The sequence below is a fragment of the Chelonia mydas genome, chromosome 1 (genome assembly GCF_015237465.2).
Source record: "Chelonia mydas isolate rCheMyd1 chromosome 1, rCheMyd1.pri.v2, whole genome shotgun sequence".
NCBI classification, from domain to species: domain Eukaryota; kingdom Metazoa; phylum Chordata; order Testudines; family Cheloniidae; genus Chelonia; species Chelonia mydas.
In genome coordinates this window covers 302,245,084-302,262,100 of record NC_057849.1, presented here as the reverse complement: position 1 = coordinate 302,262,100, position 17,017 = coordinate 302,245,084, and the positions used below count along the sequence as shown (strand labels likewise).

General features: G+C 42.3%; 1 protein-coding gene across 1 annotated transcript in view; it reads left to right on the top strand.

The window, feature by feature from the left end:
- Window positions 1-17,017, top strand: part of CTTNBP2 (cortactin binding protein 2) — a 197,079-nt gene that overhangs the window by 148,866 nt on the left and 31,196 nt on the right. Inside the window, 4 exon segments of the mRNA XM_037888921.2 lie at window positions 2,465-2,551; window positions 2,632-2,731; window positions 10,900-11,052; window positions 11,347-11,534. Of these exon segments, the coding sequence (XP_037744849.1) occupies window positions 2,465-2,551; window positions 2,632-2,731; window positions 10,900-11,052; window positions 11,347-11,534 (528 nt within the window).

The following is a 17,017-nucleotide window of genomic DNA, read 5'->3' as shown; positions in this document are numbered from 1 at the left end:
CATAAACATCAAAGAACTCGGAGAGGTCTGATTGGCGTGCGGTGTCTTCCTACCTCACCTGTCGGGCAAGGTGGTGAGAGTCCTGACGGACAACACAGCCTTGATGTTCTGCATCAACAGGCAAGGGGGAGCACGCTCATCGGCTCTCTGCCAGGAGGCACTTTGGCTCTGGAACTTTTGCGTCAACCACGAGATCCACCTGGAGGCTTGTCACCTCCCTGGCATCAAGAACACACTAGTGGATCACCTCAGCAGGGCCTTTTCCTTTCACCATGAGTGGTCGCTCCACTGCGATGTAGCCTACATGGTCTTCCAGAGGTGGGGAACTCCTCAAGTGGACCGGTTCAACACCTGGCAAAACAGAAAGTATCATCTGTTTTGTTCTTGGCAAGGACTCCCTCTCCAGTGCCTTCCTCCTGTCATGGTTGGGGGCCTGATGTACATGTTCCCTCCGATCCCACTCATCACCAAGGTCCTGGCAAAGATCAAGAGAGACAGGGCGCGGGTTAGCATGATCACCCTGGCGTGGCCTCCCCATCACTGGTTTGGCACATTCATGAACCTGTCAGCAGCCCTTCCCTGGCCCCTGCCCAACTAACCAGACCTGCTGTAACAGGATCAAGGTCAGCTCTTACATCTGAATTCATCAGTCCTTTGGTTCAGTAAAAACTATGTAACTCATTATTTCTTTCAAAATGGCCCTAACTTGTTCTCTGGACATCAGAAAAACTGACAGTCTGATATGTTGACATTTTTCCACTAGTGCTTCATAATTTCTGTGCACCTTTTTAGGATTCACAGGACTGTTCTGATTTGCCTTTGTGGGGGGGAAGGAGGAGGAAGGTATGCAAGGGAGTAGTATTTTAGTTAAAAGATATTTTTTAAAACTCCAGCGTGTACTGTATAGACAACACTTAAAATAACATTTTCTCTTTTCAAAAAGACATTTTTCCTTCAATCCCTTATTTTCTGTCACATAAAAAATAAATCGCAAGCCTGGAAATGAAGTCATTAGATTAATTTGTACTAGCTACCAATTGATTGATAAATTATTTATTGAAATGTAATATACAGGTGATTATTAGCTTTAAAGAGGAAACAAAATTAAAATAAGTTGGTTCATATCAACCATTATTAGAGAAACCCTATTCCTTACTGTGCAGCAGCTTGTTTGTATAAAAAATATCATTTTTCATTACACAAGTTATTTGGTGTATGAAAACTGATGAGAAAGCAAATCTGGGTAAATTAGCTTTTGGAGGTCATTGTTTTCATAGCGATAGAGCCAGTTTAAACCTAATTAAAACACAAGTAAAAAATTACCTCCAGAGCCCTCTGCTGGTAAATTAGGTAAACAATGTTTGCAGCAGTCTGACAATTACCCAGTAGTTTAACTGTGCTCCCTTGACAGTTAATTAAACATGAGCACTACTTTAATAGCATTTTACAAAGTGAAGGCCCACAAGTAATTTGATTTGAAATGGGTTTTAGTTCTCCAGAACATTATACAGTGCATTTGTGAGTTTCAGTTCGAGATAAAGCTGCAGCTTTGTCATTCAGTTAAAAAAAATTAAAACATGTTGAAGTAAAATCATCATAGAAAACTGGAAATACTTTTTTTTAAAATGTGGGCATTATAATAGTATGGAACAGGGGTCGGCAACCTTCAGCACGCAGCCCATCAGGGTAGTCCACTGGCAGCTCCTGGTGGGCGCGGTTTGCCGTTCCCGGCCAATGGTTATATAAAAGTAGAAAGATGGTTATATAATGGGGAAAAAAAAGTTCTTGTTTTTAAATAAGAGAGACTGATGCATTTAGATAATAGATAGTAAACCCAAAGCAGCTACCTTTAAATATGAATGGTGGGATAATTGGTTTACATTTCACACTTGTAGAACAGGTATCTCTTTGCCTCTTCAGCATGCTTTTTATAACCCAAGAGGTCAAACTAAATCAGCTTAGCCAAACAGGTCTATGTATTATGACACTGGGTTCCTATATTGTTAGTGTAAATTATATTTTTGGAGTTTGAAGAGTAGTTTTTGCCTCAACTTAAAATAAATCTGGCAAAAACTTAAATGTTGATGGGTTTTATAGAATAATTTGGGTTTGAGGGGTTGTCTTATGAGTTCTGCCCACTTTGTCATTGAATTTGATTGTTAACTGTAACCCTATTGTCTGGGTTTGTCATATTCAACCACTGATGGGACAAAAGAATGTTTTCGCATAGCTTTATAAATTAAGAACAATCCCATGTCATTTCTATGTAAAAATCGCTCTTTAAAAGCTGTGACACACCAATACTGCACATGTAGAACACTGTATTGTAAGGCATATCGGTTTCATGATTGTGAAGTGGAAAATTCCAGACATACCCAACCCCTTGGTTTTTGGTTGTTTTGTTTTGATTAAAAATATCCAGGTCTAGGAATATTCATGTAAAGTTTACTTTGTTTATGTGTAGGTTGAACAATACCATAATGTCATCTTTCATGGTCCAGAAGGAAGTTTGCAAGACTACATAGCACATCAGCTAGCGCTCTGTATGAAGGTAGTAAACAAGCATACAAAATAAATAATTCGAGAAAAGAGCATGTAAAGCTTCCCTAAACCTGTGAATTTTCAACACAGAAAAAGCAAGTGGCTGCCGGATTCACCTGTGAAATAGTTAAAGTTGAAGTGGATGCTGATTTCTCCAAGGAGCAGCTTGCAGAATTATTCATCAATAAAGGTAAGATTATTTCAGTAGATCTATTTTGATAAATAGAAGGCTACTTCTAAAGATGCTTTCGCAAGAAACATTAAAGCATGCTGTATAGCCTACAGCATATTTTTAATCGAGTTCTGAAAATCTCACAAATTCTGGAGAAGGAAACAAGGGTCTCAAGTGAGCTAGTGCTATAGATGGCAGTCCAAAAATGAGCTTTGTGTAAACTTTATGCCTTTTACGTTAATGGATTCTTAATATTTTTTCTCCTATTCCCTTTCATGCTTCCTTATGTTAGTGAACATTTCACTTGATTTCCAAGGTTCAGACCTGTTGAACCAGAAATAGAAGAACATTGCTACTTTATCATGCCTGCTGGCTGAATACAGCACTTTATTCTCCAGAGCTGTCAGCATCTTTCGCAAGCAATGAAAAATAGTTTTTAAAAATTCTATAAAGAAGTTGAAAAAACAGAATTGCAGGTATTATTTTCTGGAAAAAACAAGGAAATTATATATAGAGAGAGAGATCCAATAAACTGGATTAAAGAAAAAAACAAATACTGATTATCCTAAATGGAATATTAGCTAGAGTTATTCTACTTATCCAGTTCTTAAGTTTTGAACTTATTTGTACTTTTACTGTCTACTGGAATTTTTCACAACAGCCATAAGAAGAATGGCATTTCTCAACTTCAGTTTATTAAAACAATAGGCTTCAGACTGTGTGAGAGTCCATATTAATGAATGGCTCCAATTCCAGGAGACCTGGATAAATGTAGTGAGCCATTTCTATAGGATCACTTTTAGTCCTTTTAAAATAAGTGGGTTGTTTGTTGTTTGTTCTACATAGCCTTTTTTGAAAACCCAGATTGTTGTGATATTTCATTATTTATTGCTCAAATACTATATTTTTCTGTTTGGTAGGTGGTGTGTTAAATATTGAACTAATTGTATTCTCCAGTTTTCCATGGTACTACATTTAACAGCGTACAAGCACATCTCTTATTTGGAATATAGAATAGTGTTATGTTAACACAACGTTATTTCCCCTTAAGAGAGCTTTCACTGCATACATCTTCTTTAATCTGTCCAGTACTTAATAAATACTTCTCTTCACTGTGGCTAAAAGTTTCAAATGTCAGTGAGAGTAATGGGTTTTCAGCACCTCTAAAAATCAGATTTGTTCTTTAGATATTTTAAATGTGGATTTAAGTGCCTAACTATAGGCATCAATCCATGTGTATTTTGTCTCACTGCTACAGAACAAAGTTAAATTCCTGTTGTTAGTGTAATGTGAACCACTTTTTAAAACAACAGTAAAGTTATACAAGGATTGAAATATCCCACAAAGATATTTTGAGCAGCATACTAATTCTTGAAATTGTTCTGGTCAGTATGCCCTAACTATAATTTTGGGATGACCAGTAAAGAAGAATAAAAAAGAGAGATGACTAAGTAACGAAAGCTGATAAGGAAGGCAGGATGGACTAACACCAAACTTGGTAAAAAAAAAAAAAAAAAACTGGGAGAAAAACTAAGGAGGGGAGAGCATAGAAGAGGAACTGAATGTGGGAAAGAGAGGGATAGAGCAGACACATAATGGGATTCTGCTCTGCCTTGTAAGGTTTGTTGTTTTGTTTTGTTTTTATTTGTAAAAAAGAGAGAGTCTGAGAAAAAGAAAACGGAATAGACAAAAAAAATTGGGGGAGAATCAAGAAATGGTAAAGAAAAGAGAGAATACATTTAGTATTTAGGCTAGTTAAATGTGTTTTATTTTCCCCAGGTCATCGTATTTCTGTGAATAGAATCCTATAGCCTTCCTAGTTTGATGAGAAGGCAGGTGTTGATTAATAACAAGAATTTTTGTTATAAACTGGGGACGCATCACTTGGAAGTAACAGAGGAAGAGAAGGAACTCGGAGTATTGGTTGATCAGAGGATGACTATGAGCTGCCAATGTGATATGGCCGTGAAAAAAGCTAATGCAGTCTTGGGATGCATCAGGCAAGGTATTTCCAGTAGAGATAAGGAGGTGTTAGTACCGTTATACAAGGCACTGGTGAGACCTCATCTGGAATATTGTGTGCAGTTCTGGTCTCCCATGTTTAAGAAAGATGAATTCAAACTGGAACAGGTACAGAGAAGGGCTACTAGGATGATCCGAGGAATGGAAAACCTGTCTTATGAAAGGCGACTCAAAGAGCTTGGCTTGTTTAGCCTAACCAAAAGAAGGCTGAGAGGAGATATGCTTGCTCTCTATAAATATATCAGAGGGATAAATACCACGGAGGGAGAAGAATTATTTAAGCTCAGTACCAATGTGGACACAAGAACAAATGGATATAAACTGGCCATCGGGAAGTTTAGACTTGAAATTAGATGAAGGTTTGTAACCATCAGAGGAGTGAAGTTCTGGAACAGCCTTCCAAGGGAAGTAGTGGGGGCAAAAGACCTATCTGGCTTCAAGACTAAGCTTGATAAGTTTATGGAAGGGATGATATGACGGGATAGCCTAATTTTGGCAATTAATTGATCTTTAAATATTCATGGTAAATAGGCCTAATGGCCTGTGATGGGATGTTAGATGGGATGGGATCTGAGTTACTACAGAGAATTCTTTCCTGGATGTCTGGCTGGTGAGTCTTGCCCACATGCTCAGGGTTTAGCTCAGGGGTTTCAAACACGTGGCCCATGGGCTGCATGCAACCCGCGGGGTTATTTTCTGCGGACCGCCAACTCCCCGCGGCCACCCCGCCCCACCAGCATTACCTAGAGCGGCTCCGGCCTGGCGCGCACCAGGGACAGGGCAGGTTCCCTCCCTGTCCTGCCCCCGTGCCGCTCCGGGAAGCGGCCGGGACCTGGGGGCACAGGGGTCTGTGTGTTGCCCTGGCCACTCCTCCAGCTACCTCCCCTGAAGCTCTCATTGGCCACGGTTTCCTGTTCCCAATGGGAGCTTTGGGGGAGGTACCTGGAGGAGCGGCCAGGGCAACACACAGACCCCTGTGGCCCCCGCTCCCACTTCCCTCAGGTCCTGGCTGCTTCCCGGAGCGGTGCGAGGGCAGGGCAGGCAGGCAGGGAGCCTGTCCTGCCCTCGGTGCACGCCGGCCCGGACTCGCCCCCAGAACCCCTCCTGCAGCTGAACCTCCTGCCACACCCTGCACCTCTCCTGCACCCTGCACCCCTGCCCTGAGTCCCCTGCTGCACCCCGCACCCCTCCTGCACCCCAGCCCCCTACTCTGAGCCCCCTGCTGCACCCTGCCCCTTCCTGCACCCCTTGGGGGCAGGGAGGGGGTAGAGTTGGGGTGGGGATTTCAGGGAAGGGGTTGGAATGGGGGCAGGGAAGGGCTGGCATGGGGGCGGGGCAGCGGAGTGGGGATCAGTGGTGCGGGCCAATGTACTAGTCCTCATGTGGCCCTCGTGGTCATTTGAGTTTGAGATCCCTGGTTTAGCTGATGACCATATATGGGGTTTTAGAAGGAATTTTCCTCCAGGGCAGATTGGCAGAGGCCCTGGGATTTTTTCGCCTTTCTCTGCAGCATGGGGCATGGGTCACTTGCTGGAGGATTCGCTGCACGTTGAAGTCTTTAATCCATGATTTGAGGACTTCAGTAGCTCAGACATAGGTTAGAGGTTCGTTACAGGAGTGGGTGGGTGAGATTCTGTGGCCTGCATTGTGCAGGAGGTCAGACTAGACGGTCATAATGGTCCCTTCTGACCTTAAAGTCTATGATTCTATATTATTGAACTATATGGGGCAAACTGCTAGTTGCTACTGTCACTGACAAAATTTAACAAGATAGTGTTCTAAAATAAATAAAATTGACATGAAACAGGTAACTTTTTTTTTCTGATTTAAGTGCTAGCATAATAATGCATTTTAATGGGCTTTTTTATATTTATATTGACAGAGCTGTGATGATTTACCCAAGCTGGGAATCTGGCCCATTATCACTTTAAAAAATAAAACAAGTAATAGCTGAGGATGGGTTCTTGAGTTTCTTATTGGGATGTGAAATTTTGAGAACTCATACAGACAAGCATAAGCAGAATTCTTAAGCAGGGCCTTTGTTTTAAAATACACAGGTTTTTTTTGTGATTTTTCATTTGTGCTTCATTCTCTGGTAGTCAAAAAAGCGAACAGAATATTGGGAATCATTAAGAAAGGAATAGATAGTAAGACAGAAAATATATTGCCTCTATATAAATCCATGGTACACCCACATCTTGAATACTGCATGCAGATGTGGTCGCCCCATCTCAAAAAAGGTATATTGGAACTGGAAAAGGTTCAGAAAAGGGCAACAAAAATGATTTAGGGGTATGGAACAGCTGCCATATGAGCAGAGATGTGTAAGACTGGGACTTTTCAGCTTGGAAAAGGGACGACTAAGGGGGGATATGATAGAGGTCTATAAAATCATGACTGGTTTGGAGAAAGTAAATAAGGAAGTGTTATTTACTCCTCCTCATAACACAAGAGCTAGCAGTCACCAAATGAAATTAATAGGCAGCAGGTTTAAAACAAACGGAAGTATTTTTTCACACAACAGGCAGTCAACCTGTGGAACTCCTTGCCAGAGGATGCTGTAAGGCCAAGACTATAACAGGGTTCAAAAAAGAGCTAGATAAATTTATGAAGGATAGGTCCATCAATGGCTATTAGCCAGGATGGGCAGGGATGGTGTCCCTAGCCTCTGTTTGCCAGAAGCTGGGAATATGTGACGGCTTCTTGATGATTACCTGTTCTGTTCATTCCCTCTAGGGCACCTGGCATTGGTCACTGTCGGCAGACAGGATACTGGGCTAGATGGACCTTAGGTCTGACCCAGTATGGCTGTTCTTATGTTCTATGTTCTTATGCTCATACCTAATTGAGATTTTGTCATGAATGCAGTTCTTCACTTTTTGTACAGAATTTGAGTATGGGATCATGCTCTTATGTATGAAGTTATTCCCAATAACCCATGTGAATAATGATACATAAAGGTAAGAACCAGTGCCTTAATTGCCATGGCTACAGTGTCAGATAATTTCTGAGCAGCATCATAGCTCTTATCAAAACTGGTAAAATATAGATGTGAGAAAGGTAAATTTAATAAATTGATAGAATTTGTAAATTTTGTCCTCATAGAAAATACATTTTTATCGTTGTACAGCGGGATAGTTGGTTTCACATTAAGCAGTAAAATACATAGGATATTTTTATATAATGTCTTTCATATAAATAATCAGTCGCGGTGGAACACTATTATAAGTGGGGTGCTGAAAGCCAGCCCCCTTACACCTGTCTATGCCCCACCCCGAGCTGGGGCCAGGAGCAGGGCTGTGTCTCCAGGAGGGGGGACCTAGACAGAGGTAAGGGGGCCGACGCGGGGCCACAGCTAGGGGCGGGCACAGGTCCAGGAGCAGAACCCCAGGATGCAGGGCGTGCAGGCAGGATCCCGGGAGCAGAGCCCCCAGAGCAGGGCCGGCAGCCAGGACCCTGCGTGGTGGGGGAGGAGGGAAGAAGCAGAGTCCCACATAAAACCTGGGGGTGCTGCAGCACTCCCCGCACCCTTAGTTCCCACACCTATGTAAATAGTATTCAAAAGCATTTTACAAAGTCACTACAAATAATACAGTAGAGTTTAACACACAAAGAGAAGTGATGCTGAATTGGAGATACAGAAATGCTATCTCACAGTGCAGCAACTGCAAAGAAAGATGAGACTTGTGCCAACCATGACCAGGTTGCATGGAGAGGCAGGAGGCTGGAGTAAGTGGGTTGGGGATTAGAGAGAGACTTGACCTGTGCTGTTGGGTGGAGTGAGTTTATGGAGTTTTAAAACAAGGGGACAATTTTGAACTGAAGCTTGATGTTATTGGGGAGCCAGTGGAATTGTTTGAGGTTGGGGATGATATGGTTATGGATAGAAACCTTCCAGACATGCCTCACCCTGGAGAGCTAGGATTCAGAAAAGCTATAAAGAAAGCAGTTGCAGTGAGAAGTGATTGAGCCATGCAGATTTGAACAGAGGTGGAATCAATGCAATATCTTAAGTGGATAATGTTGTGAAGGTGATAAACAAGTACATTTGAAAACATGGAATATATCAGAGGAGAAAAATTTCAAGTTATGATTGATGTTAAGGTTAAGTCACATACACTGTCCTCATGCTCAGTGTTCACTCTAATTTTTCCCACCAAGTGCAGAATGTATTTTGTTAGGTGCATCAGTATGGAGGTGATGTGTGACACATGTGTGATGTGTGACCTCCATATTGGTGCACATAACAAAATTCATGTGGCGGGGTGGGGCCGAGGTGTTCAGAGTGTGGAAGGGGACTCAGGGTTGGGGTAGAGGGTTGGGATTTGGGCTCTGAGGTGGGGCCAGGGATGAGGGGCTCAGGCAGAGGGTTGGTGGGTGTGGGGGGCAGTGAGGGCTCTGGCTGGGGATGCAGACTTTGGGGTGGGGCTGGGGATGTGGGGTTCAGGGTTGGGGTGCAGGGGGTGAGAGCTCCAACTTGGGGTGTGGGCTCTAGAATGGGGCTGGGAATGAGGGGTTTGGGGTGCAGTGGGGCTCCCTGGGGCTACAGTGGGGAGAGAGGGTTCCCCTCCAGCTCTTTCCCCGCAGCAGCACCTGGGCTGGTGGGGAGAGGCGCATGTCCCCTGGCTGCAGCAGGTTTGGGTCCAGGCTGGGGGGAGGCCGCCTGTCGCCGGCCGCAGCAGGTTCGGAGCTAGGCTGGGTTGGAGCTGGGGAAGAGGGAGGGGTGCCATGGCAGGTCCAGGGCTTGGGAAGAGGCACCTCTCCCCACCCCAGCCCTGAGCACCTGTGCAGCACTAAATAGGTAGCTGCATGGCCACGCAACTTAGAAGAAACTTAGCTCATAGGAGGGATCATCCTAACTTTAGGAAAGGCAGTTTAGGAATGTGGAAGCTAGTTAAAAATGCCTAGCCAAAAGACTAGCCATGTGGCACATAATAGGGGCCTGTAAAGAACAGACATGCCTTTAGAGCCTATGATCCCTAGTGTCATGCATTAGCAGCTGTTTAAGCAATGAAGTACAAAGTTAAGGGATAAATGGTTAATTTTCGACATGGAAATAGGTTAATAGTAGAAAGTTCCAAGTACTGTACTAGGACTGGTTTGACTTTAATATATTTACTCATGATCTGAAAAGAAAAAGAAAAAAACAGTGAAGTAGCAAAATTGTGCTTGACACAGTTATTTAAAGACTAAAGATTGTGAGAAACCTCAAAATGGTCTAACAACATTGGGTCAGTAGGTAACACAATGGCAGCTGAAATTCAGTCTTAGACAATTTGTTGTTTTATTGTTTTATATTTATATTGCAGTGGCACACAGATGCCTTAGTCAGAGTATGGTACCATTTGGGTAGGTACCATGCATATAGAGAGAGAGAGAGAGAGACACACACACATCTCTGCCCTGAAGAGTTTATGGTCTAAGAAAACAAATGGCAAACCAAGATTAGGCAAGATGGAGGGTGGAATATAATCACATGTATACAATTTTTATATACATTTGCAATTTTTTGACGTTATAGATAAAGAGGCAACTATCCCCAACTATGCCTCAACCTAGCTATCATTAATTGGCTGGTTTCCTATAGGCATCACATAAGAGGTGGGTCTTGAGGAGGAGTTAGAATGCAGAGCGGGTAGTGTCCCCATGAATCAGTTCAGGGAAGGCAAGCTAACACAATGTGGGGAAAAAAGAGTGTCTTATGAATCTGGAATGACCATTACATCACTGCCTTGTGTACTGGTGTAGGCTTTACGGTGTGCCAGAACGAGTAGGAACAAGCACATTCCCAGAGATCTTCTTGGCTCGCCATCTTTTCTTCTCTACCTCTGAAGCAGGGATCATTGTATTAGGATACTGAAGTTAGTAGTAAATGTGAAGATGAAATGGTATTCATTTTAGGATTCTTTCTTTATATAATAACTTCAAAAACCATTCTTTTCTTACTATATAGTATAATTTTTTTTCCCTGCTGTTTGGTATTTCCATTTCGTTTTTGAACACTAAATGTTGCATAATCCATTCAATTTGTACTATTTTCCCCATAATTTTAAAAGGCAAATATAAAAAAAAGTTTCTCAAGCAGCATGCTAATGCTAAATGTAATATTTGTAAATAAAAAGTAATTTGCACAAGTAGATATTAATGGGTTCTTTTTGTTACAGCTTGTCTGGTCCCAGTGAAACAGCTTTCTGTGAGCAAGAAAACCATTGTGATTTTAGAGAATCTGGAAAAAGCTTCATTATTTGATTTACTGGGAGACTTTCTGGCACCTCTTGAGAATCGTGGTTCTGAAAATCCTTGCACTTTTCAAAAAGGTATTAAAAACAAAGTTGAGTAGAGAAATATTTTTTATAATAATACAGGTTTAATATAATAATGTGTGGAGAGTTTATTTTGAGGATTAAGATTCTATAGGTTTGTTGGTTTTATATATAATTTCAAACTATCTGTTCTCGACTATATGTGAGAAATGTTAGTTATTTTTTATTTGTAATTTAATTGCATTTATTAGAAACATATATAATGCTGCTTGCTTTTAATAATCACTTACGTAGATTGTAGGAAAGCTTTTGATTATTGCAGTAAAATGTCTTTTGGTTCATTTTTAGCAAATGGTGTGCCTGACGCATATTACTTTCATGAGAACTGCTTTCTAATGGGGACAATTGCAAAGTCTCGTCTCCAAGGCTCTGACTTGTTGGTTCAGCAACATTTCCGCTGGGTTCAACTAAGGTGGGATGGGGAACCAATCCATGGCTTGCTTCAAAGGTTTTTAAGAAGGAAAGTTATAAATAAGGTAAGAAACACTGAAATTGGCTACCGTATTTTGTTCAGAAGAAAGTATGCAGTGCTATTGTCGAAAGAATAGCCAGGCACATAGTGAATTGTTCAGAAAAAGTGACCCTTTTATTTAAAAAACTTGTGAGCATACAATATCATAACTATTCCACACCAAAAACTACACTAAAATAACAATGTTGTAGAACATTAAAAACAAACAAAAGTCAGTTTGAAGGATAAATGTACCATGTGTATAAATATAGTTGTTAGTTAATTAGCATGACCTCACTTGATTGGCATAAAGACACAGGGCTGCCACAGACAGTAGTAAAGATAGTTACCTTTTGTTTGCAAATATCTACATGAAAAAGGTCTCTTTGAAGGTGTTTATAATCCTGTAACTGTACATGGTAATAGAATATGAAGCAAAAATAGAAGTCTTGTCCCAGAGAGTCTACAATCTAAAGATGTAAGTGGATCTGATACAGTTAAGTATCCTGTGTATCTCTTCTAGGCTTAACAGAACAAAAGGGTTTTCAGAAGCAATTTGGAGAAAAGGAAGGGCTTAGCATACATTGAAAAAAAAAGTTAACATCATTCTGGGGTGTATTGGCAGGAGTGTTGTAAGCAAGACACACAAAAATAATTCTTCCGCTCTACTCCATGCTAATTAGGCCTCAGCTGAAGTATTGTGTCCAGTTCTGGGGGCCACATTTCAGGAAAGATGTGGACAAATTTGAGAAAGTCCAGAGAAGAGCAACACAAATTATTAAAGGTTTAGAAATCATGACCTATGAGGGAAGATAGAAAAAATGGGTTTGTTTAGTCTGGAGAAGAGAAGACTGAGAGAGGACATAACAGTTTTCAAGTGCATAAAAGGTTGTTACAAGGAGGAGGGAGAATACTTGTTCTCCTTAACCTCTGAGGATAGCACAATAAGCAATAGGCTTAAATTGCAACAAGAGCTGTTTAGATTGGACATTAGGAAAAACTTCCTAACTGTCAGGGTTGTTAAACACTGGAATAAATTGCCTAGGGGGGTTGTGGAATCTGCATCATTGGAGATTTTTAAGAGCAGGTTAGACAAAAACTTGTCAGGGATGGTCTAGATCAGCGTTTCTCAAACTGGGGTCTGTGGACCCCTGGGGGTCCCCGACGGTACTCCAGGGGGTCTGCGGGCCCCGCTGATCAAGTCCTCCCTCTACTACTCCCCCTCTCTCTATCTCCCAGAGGCTACTGAAGCCAAACAGGGAGATTTTAGGCTCTAAAAGTGCAGCAGGGCTAAGGCAGGGCTCCCTACCTGCCCTGGCTCTGTGCCGCTCCCGGAAGCGGCTGGCACATCAGGGCTCAGGGGGTCTCTGCACACTGCCCCCGCCCTGAGCACCGACTCCACAACTCCCGTTGTCTGGGAACTGTGGCCACCTGAGGTAAGCACTTCCCAGCTGGAGCCCACACCCCTCACCCCCTCCTGCCCACCAACCCCGTGCCCCAGCCCTCTCCTGCACTCAGACTCCCTCCCAGAGCCTGCACCTTGCACTTCCTTCTGCACCCCTACCCCAGCCCAGAGCCCCCTCCTGCACCCAAACTCCCTCCCAGAGCCCACACCCCTCACCCCTTCTCCCTCCCAGAGCCCACACCCGGCATCCCCTCCTGCACCCCAACCCCCTGCCCAGCCTGGTGAAAGTGAGTGAGGGTGGGGGACAGCGAGCAATGGAGGCGGGGGGATGGTGTGAGTGGGGGGGGCGGGAAGAGGTGGGGCAGGGGTGGGGCCCTTGGGGGAAGGGATGGAGTGGGGGCTGAGCAGGGGGGCCATGGGAAGTACCCAAAATTTTAAATCAAAATGCGGGTCCTCGAGTCGCTAAAGTTTGAGAATTGCTGGTCTAGATAATACTTAGTCCTGCCATGAGTGCAGGGGACTGGACTTAATGACCTCTTGAGGTCATTTTCCAGTCCTAAGAATCTATGATTCTATAAATTGGAAGTTTGTTCTGAGCTGAAAGGCAGTATGCAGTAAGATATACATGAGCAGGAAAAGGACACAAGAGGAGGAGAAAAAATTGAGTATTAAGAAGCAGGTGGGAATAAGGGCAGAGATAGGCAGGAGCAGAGTTGTGGAATTCTTTGAAAGCTATTTGGTAACAGATAATACTAACAAGATGGCAGCCATTGCAGAGTTGAGAAATATGGGGGTTTGGAATGGGAGCTTGGTCAGAACATCTGCAAAGGAAGATAACCTTGGATAGCCTGAAGAAGAACAGGTTGCCATCAGAGTAGAAAAGATGATCTGTTGTTCAATTCCTGGAAAAGATAGGGAATTCAGAAGACCTATTGTTCAATTCCTGTTTCAGCTACAGGCTTTCTGAATGATCTTGGTTAAATCACCAGTCTTACCCGTGTGCCTGATTTCCCTTTACCTGTTAAATGAGAATAATACCTCTCTCCCTCAGAGAGGTGTTTTGAAGATAAAATCTATTAATGATTATGAGGTGCTGACATGCTGTGATGAGGCAATATTTATATAACTTTTTAAATTAGACAAATCATTCTGATGCTAAAAGTGGTGCTTGTGGCATGCCATACTTGCTAAATCCACTTGTGCTTAAAATTGACTGAGAAGCCTTAAATAGTTTCACTATCCATTGTGAATTTCCTCAAATTACTTATTTCAAAAGGCTAATTCCTTTCATATACTTTTTTCTGTGTGAATTGTTTATTTTTACAGTGCAACGGAACTCTTAGAATACGTGAATTTCTGTGATTTTTTTGGTCTGTGAATTAAAATTTAGTAATGTATTTTCCCCTTCATGTCTGCCATTGATGATGAAGATTATATTTACACAGAGAGTAAAGACAAGGGGTAAAATGTTAAGAGGCTCTTAAGTCCTATTTTCAAGAGTCCCATTTTCAAGAGTGACTTAAGCTCCTAAAGGCCAGATTTTTAAAGGCACCTGTCTGCATCTTTAGGTGCGTGAATACCTTTAAAAATCTGGTCCAAAGTGTCTCAATCAATTTTGAAAATGGGACATAGGTTCCTAAACCACATAGTGGTTAGAGTTAAACTCTCTTTCATAAAACAACCTTTAGGATTGGATGCCTGTTAGTTGGCTTGGCTGCAGGTTTCCAGATTATACCTGAAGAAAGATCTAGGACTGGTTTTACACTGGAGACAACTTGTTTGGGGAGCAGGAGGAGGCCATAGTACAGAGAGTGAAAGAAAGAAAGGCCATACTGCATTCCTCTGGACCTGTGTCTTGCTCTTTAGTTCCTCCTTTGGAGGGAAGGGAAGGGAAAGACCTTTCTTAGACAGCTTTTACCTCATCAGTTGGCTTCAAGGGAGCTCAGTACTACTCAGCACAGAACTCTTAGCCTCAACAATATTAGAAACCAAGGGTTCTAATCCCTTTTTCAGCAAGCAACAAAACCTGAAGAGTTTAGCTGGCCTGTGACTACCAGTAGCCTGCCAGAATCTACTTCTAAAAGGCTCCCCATCTACTTCTGATGTCTCTGGGGATCTGATCACTGGTCATCTCCTTGGCAGCTTGGCTCCTGACATAGCAGTGATCTTTAGTGCACAGAGGGTGCATTTGAGGGTTGGGTGTGCACTGCTCATTTTGTGTGAAGACTGCGGTTTGTGAGATTCAGGCCATTGTTACTTGTCTCTAGCTTTAAAAGTATAGAATCATAAATTAATGCTGTATGACAGTGTGCATAACTGTTAATGAAAGAAAATTGTTAATATGCTTTTCAGTTTCTGGCAACCTGAATTTTTTCGAATATTCTGTTTTAGAAAATGAGTACAAATCAAGCATCTGGTACAGATCTGTTCAAATCAATGGTCTTGGAAACCATTGTATGGGCTGTATGAATGCACTATAAGGTGGGTAGAAAGTTGGCTAGATTGTCGGGCTCAACGGGTAGTGATCAATGGCTCCATGTCTAGTTGGCAGCCGGTGTCAAGTGGAGTGCCCCAGGGGTCGGTCCTGGGGCCGGTTTTGTTCAATATCTTCATAAATGATCTGGAGGATGGTGTGGATTGCACTCTCAGCAAATTTGCAGATGATACTAAACTGGGAGGAGTGGTAGATACGCTGGAGGGCAGGAATAGGATACAGAGGGACCTAGACAAGTTGGAGGATTGGGCCAAAAGAAACCTGATGCGGTTCAATAAGGATAAGTGCAGGGTCCTGCACTTAGGACGGAAGAACCCAATGCACAGCTACAGACTAGGGACCGAATGGCTAGGCAGCAGTTCTGCGGAAAAGGACCTAGGGGTTACAGTGGACGAGAAGCTGGATATGAGTCAGCAGTGTGCCCTTCTTGCCAAGAAGGTCAATGGCATTTTGGGATGTATAAGTAGGGGCATAGCGAGCAGATCGAGGGACGTGATCGTTCCCCTCTATTCGACATTGGTGAGGCCTCATCTGGAGTACTGTGTCCAGTTTTGGGCCCCACACTACACGAAGGATGTGGAAAAATTGGAAAGAGTCCAGCGGAGAGCAACAAAAATGATTAGGGGACTGGAACACATGACTTATGAGGAGAGGCTGAGGGACCTGGGATTGTTTAGTCTGCGGAAGAGAAGAATGAGGGGAGATTTGATAGCTGCTTTCAACTACCTGAGAGGTGGTTCCAGAGAGGATGGTTCTAGACTATTCTCAGTGGTAAAAGAGGACAGGACAAGGAGTAATGGTCTCAAGTTGCAATGGGGGAGGTTTAGGTTGGATATTAGGAAAAACTTTTTCACTAAGAGGGTGGTGAAACACTGGAATGCGTTACCTAGGGAGGTGGTAGAATCTCCTTCCTTGGAAGTTTTTAAGGTCAGGCTTGACAAAGCCTTGGCTGGGATGATTTGATTGGTGATTGGTCCTGCTTTGAGCAGGGGGTTGGACTAGATGACCTCCTGAGGTCCCTTCCAACCTGATATTCTATGATTCTATGAAACATGTTGAAATTCTGGTCCTATTGAAGTCAATGGGAGTTTTGTCACTATCTTCAATGGGTCAGCATTTTACCCAATATCTTTACAGGAATTTGCAAATGTTTGCTGCAAATATAGTTTTGGATCACAGAGTTGCATAGTAGTTAGATTTAGAAGAAAAGGTTCTTTCTCACGAAAATAATTCCTTTTTATCTACTGCCCCAAAACAAAAAGTATGTCTTGGTTGAAATATCTATTTTGGGTCTTGCAAGAAAGAATAGCTGCAGTACATTGGGAAACAAAGCTACAGAATTAAATTAATTTTAATAGTAGCAAACAGTCATAAATATATTTATATTATGTCACTTTGTGGAAATGTCACTTTTGAGTCCTCCTAAATAATAGTTAGATAAAATAAAATAACTTTTTAAAGATGTTTTTTCCCCATTGTTGTTCCCAACTTCTGTTTCTATTTGTACATAAATATGTTAAACTATTTGTACAGAAAACAAAATTGATTTCAGTTAGTCTTCAGATTGAATAACACACTGAGGCTGCCTTCTAGGGATGACCATGATCAG